At 46.8% G+C, this 4,964-nt stretch overlaps 1 protein-coding gene across 12 annotated transcripts in view; it reads left to right on the forward strand.

The window, feature by feature from the left end:
* The window catches only part of DYM (dymeclin), a 224,476-nt gene that overhangs the window by 195,060 nt on the left and 24,452 nt on the right, over positions 1–4,964 (forward strand). For 11 of the 12 annotated variants that reach the window (XM_017734321.1, XM_017734324.1, XM_017734328.1 and 8 more), the window contains one exon: positions 4,124–4,884. In XM_017734321.1, coding sequence (XP_017589810.1) covers positions 4,124–4,273 — 150 coding nt within the window. In that variant the 3' untranslated portion in view covers positions 4,274–4,884. Of the gene's footprint in view, positions 1–4,123; positions 4,886–4,964 lie in introns of those variants that run through there. The other variant, XM_017734322.1, reaches the window with a different exon arrangement.

A 4,964-nucleotide genomic window follows, 5' to 3' on the forward strand; every position in this document is an offset into this window, starting at 1 on the left:
ACCCCCGCGGGGGCCCCGGGGCCAGCCACAGCTGCTCTGGGCACCCTGTGCCAGGGCCTGCCCACCCTCACAGACAGCAATTCCTTCCCAAGATCCCATCCAGCCCTGCCCTCTGGCACTGGGAAGCCATTCCCTGGGTCCTGTCCCTCCAGGCCTTGTCCCCAGTCCCTCTGCAGCTCTCCTGGAGCCCCTTTAGGCCCTGCCAGGGGCTCTGAGCTCTCCCTGGAGCCTTCTCTTGTGCAGGTGAGCACCCCCAGCTGTCCCAGGCTGGCTGCAGAGCAGAGGGGCTCTATCTTTCAACACCATCCATCCGAACAAACAGGGCAGTGAAGGAAAAAAACGGATGATTCATCCCATGCCAAGGCTTTTCCTCTGTCATTAAGACTGCCATTTAAGATGCCTTAAAACAGGCTCTCTTTTCAAGTAGTGCTAAAAATCAGGTTCATTGGAGTGTCACCAGCTGGGGTGCAAATGTGTTTCCAGGAGTAAGTTGGACACAACAGCAGCAAGGCAGAAGAAAATAGATTTGTGCGCTGCTGGTTTGACGTGCCACTTTTGGAATTTTGTTAACCATGATAAATCCCGCACCAGTGCTGGCTGGGTTATTGCTGGGAGCGCCCTGAGACTCATGTGGCCTGGTTGCTTTACAGTGTCACCTCCTGTGTGTCTGCAGCACACAGCCAAGGCTCCTGATCACACAGTTGAAGCAGTACTTACAGGAGACAAATGGCATAAATATGAATTTAAACATTCCGTGGACTATCATCTGAAAATCTTGAAAACCTTTTTGAAAATCTTAAAGCTTTTTATGTGGTGTTTAAATCCTGCTGTTACAAATAGTTATAAAGTCACTCTGATAAAGAAGAAAATTTTGATTATTTTGTTTGTTAAGAAATTCTGTTTCCAGTGAACACCCTGCTAGAGAAGCAGTGTGGGTAGTTTTATCTCTCAACAGTGGATGGCTGCCATGGTTAATCTTGCAAGTTACATCATAGAATCACTAAGATTGGAAAAGCCCTTCTCTAAGATCACTGAGTTCAAACATTAACTCAGCAGCACTGTGCTCACTACTAAACCATATTCCCAAGTGCTACATCCACACCCCAAAGAGGCTGGTGCAGTTCTCTCTATGCTGGGCCTCTAGGATTTCTCATTTTAAATGGTTGAGAAAACGTGGCCAGCACACAGCTGTGGGTCGTTGCAGTCATCTAAAGAAGGTGGGTTTGAATTGCTGGCCTGGAATTCTGATTTTTCATGTCTCATCAGCAACACATTGAGTTGTCCTGAGCCTGCTGTTCAGGTGGACCATCAAAAATCCATCGCTCCTGCTGCTATCTGCACTCTTTTTACATAGACGCATTCAAAACTTTGTATACATAGTGGCAGTGTGTGTTATCTCTCTCCTTAAAAATCTTATTCTCCTTGTCTGCATTTCCGAGACACCCCCCCAGGCTGTTCAAAGCACGTGTTGAGTGTGAGAGTCCAGGCTGACTGCAGTGAGTTACAGCCTTTAATCTGAAATTGATTATTAAATTGCTATGGTACGATTGCAATAAATGGTAGCATCGATCAGCCTGAAGAGAGGCTGATTCATAGAATCAATGCATGGCTTATTGCCTGAAAATAGGAATACTACCTGGGCCATTTTATGCTGCCCTTCCAGCTGAGAGATAATGGGAAAATAAGACCTGAGCATCTCAGATGCAGCTGTTGGAATTTCTAATGTAATTTTGCCTACTGTTTTAAGGCTGAAGATGTTTGGTAAGCTGCATGAGAGCCCAAGAGTGGTCCCAGGCTACTGCCATGAGTGTTTGCAAAGCCAGTAGCTGTATCTGTGACATGAAGGTGAAAAAAAAGCTGTCTCTGTTTAGTTCAACTCAAATTAGCATCTTCAATCACTTTTCCCCCCCTTCCCTCCCAGAAGGGCTACCATGGGCTGCAGTTCTGGTGTGCAGCCACCCCTGGGGTGAAGAGTGACAGCTGTGTAAGACTTTCCTCTGGCTGGAAGTGTTGCTATGCTGTAATCATGGGGTTTAACCATTCCTTCTGCTGATGCGGTGCTGAACGGAACGTGCTCCTGTCTACACTGACCACAAGCCAGGAAGTTTTGGAAGGAAGTGGGGAACATTACACTGGGGATAAGCAGAGTATAAAGTCAGGGTTTTTTTAAAAAATAAATACTAATGAAAATATACGTGAGGGCTTGGTTGGGGGCTGCCAGAAGGGGAAGGCAGGGACAGCTTGAGAACTTGGAGCTGAGTTCGGAAGGAATAGAGAATGTCAGTGAAAAGGAGGATTTCACAAGGCTGGTGAGAAAAAAAGATAGCTTGGATGAGTACAAAAGGTATGCTAAAGAGAGGATAAGGATGCAGTGAAAGAGAGTTGGGGTGGCAGTAGGCTGGGAGACTGGAAATGAGAGGTGGAGGTGAGTATGGGTGTAAGGTACTTCAGAGTGAAAAAACAAAGTGATGCAGAAGATGAAACAGGCTGGTCCAAACAGACTTGGGGAAAAGAGGTTGCAGGGAGGTGGTAGAAAGTGGTTTAGGTGCACAAAACAGCTGTGGGAGAGTTGTCTACCACAAACTGTGTGTCTGACACAGGAAATTGAACGTGCTGGTGTACCTTTGAGATTCTGGGCTTTGAACTCAAGAGGACTTAGATGCAGAAGGGCCTTTAACAGCCTTATCTTTTAGCTGCCTCAGTTCCTTGAACAGAGATAGTACAGAATCTTTTAGGTTGGAAGAGCCCTCCAAGATCTCTGAGTCCAGCTGTTCTCCCAGCACTGCCAAGGCCACCACTAACCCATGTCCCCAAGTACCACATCCACATGTTTTCTACAACTTTTCTACAAGTTTCCATGTTTTCTGACCTCAAGAATACAAGTAACATGGGAGCATAAAGTTAAATACATAGCCCTGAAAAACAAGTGTCCAAGAAATGCCCCTTCAGAGGAGTCTGATCCAGCCAGAATACTTGTAACCTTAAGGCAAGGAAACAGGACATTGAGCTCAAGAAATGGGATAGGGAATCCCTTCATTATTAATGGGCAAAGAGGCTCCTTAGCCATTGCTGTGCTTGTTCTGATCATGTCACACTGTAGAGTTTATTCTTAGTCTTAGCCACAGCCTTATAAATAATAAAATGGGTCATGTTTTATCTTACCCCAGTGATCATTGTAATGCAGCTTTTGCCTGAGACTCTGCCAAGCTCAGACACAGGCAACATTTAGAAGTGGATAAAGCGAAGAGCACAGTACAAAAGTAGACTCAGCTCTTTTCAAAATACACACTTACCAAGACTGAGCCTGGTGGGTTTGCAGTGTGCACTGCTTTGGGAGGGAAAAAATGAGAAAAATGGGAAATTGAGGTTGCAGCATGTCTGTCTGTTCTCTCTGGTGACCAGGGACAGGACCCAGGGAACGGCTGGAGCTGTGCCAGGGAGGTTTAGGTTGGAGATCAGGGAAAGGCTCTTCCCCCAGAGGGTGCTGGGCACTGCCCAGGCTCCCCAGGGAATGGGCACGGCCCCGAGGCTGGCAGAGCTCCCGGGGCGCTTGGACAGCGCTGCCAGGGATGCCCAGGGTGGGATTTTGGGGTGTGTGTGCAGGGCCAGGAGCTGGGCTGATGATCCTGGTGGGTCCCTCTCAACTTGGGATATTCTGTGATCCTATGGTAACACAAGCTGTGTTTATTCTTTCAGCCCTCCTGAAGGATTCTCCTGCTAAGGAGCCAAGTACAATTATTCTCAAAATGTTTTTTAGGGAAAAGTGCAGTAAATAGGTCTGTACATGCAGAAGCAAGAAGGCTTTTTAGGAGCTGCTAAAAATGACAGTTTTCCTTAAGACCTTTGTGTTTTGTAAAGGATTCACGTGTTTAGTGTGTTAACAGGCAAATGGATTGTGACCAATGGTAAAAGGCTTGAATACGATACGCTAATGTAGCATTTGATTCAAAGAAGAAATTATAAATGATCTCTTCATCCTATAAATATTTTCCTTGGGTTCTAATGGTTTAGTTCCTTCCATTATTTTTTTCACCAAACCTCTTTCTTCAGTGTTTATGTGGGCTGTGTGTTTGCAAGCAGGCATGCAAACCTTCGCTCACTGGACTCTGGCTTCTTGTTGCAGAAGTTCCCCGAGCTGAAGTTCAAGTACGTGGAGGAGGAGCAGCCTGAGGAGTTCTTCATCCCCTACGTGTGGTCCCTGGTCTACAACTCCGCCGTGGCCCTGTACTGGAACCCCCGTGACATCCAGCTGTTCACCATGGACTCGGGCTGAGGGACAGCCTGGCCAGGCCAGCCCCGCTCCGTCTTTCAGGAATTGAACCTCTGCACCCCTTCCAACCTGACCCCCTCCAACTGCCCCCTCTGACCCCAGAGCCAGTGTCCAGCCCAGCCTCACGCTGGGACAGACTGGTGTGGGGCACCGATGGCTTGTAGGCAACCTTGTGTTTATAGTCCATAACCTAGAGCTTGTTTGATGAAAATGAGGCCTTACACATGGGGTATGATGTTACTACCAACCACAGACCTGATTGTCCTTTTAACTTAATGGGCTAAATGAGATTGCAGGCTTTGATTTGGAAGCAGCGTTTGTATTTCTGGCTCTTTCAAGCGGGCAGCTTCCTTGGGTCAAGCTTCAAGCTTTTTATGGTCTCTTGGATGCTGCTGTGGGTTGTTCGTTTCCTAATCCCGTGTTTTCACTCACAGCCCTTCGTTTCCGTGGCACTGTCAAGGCTGCAGCCCTTAAATTGCTGTCTATGCTGTCATCCAAGGGAACTAAGCAAGCAGCATCTTAATCAGATTAGCTCCCAGGCAGATTCAAAACACTTGATTTAGATGTTGGTGGGCGGATCTTCAATATCAAGTCTTTTGTTGTTGTTGTTGTTTGTTTGTTTATTTTTGTTGTTGTTGCTTATGGGTTTTGGCTCACTTCCACTTCTAAGCCTAGCTCTGAAAATAGTATAATC

This window comes from Corvus brachyrhynchos, unplaced genomic scaffold (assembly GCF_000691975.1).
Source record: "Corvus brachyrhynchos isolate BGI_N302 unplaced genomic scaffold, ASM69197v1 scaffold285, whole genome shotgun sequence".
NCBI classification, from domain to species: Eukaryota; Metazoa; Chordata; class Aves; order Passeriformes; family Corvidae; genus Corvus; species Corvus brachyrhynchos.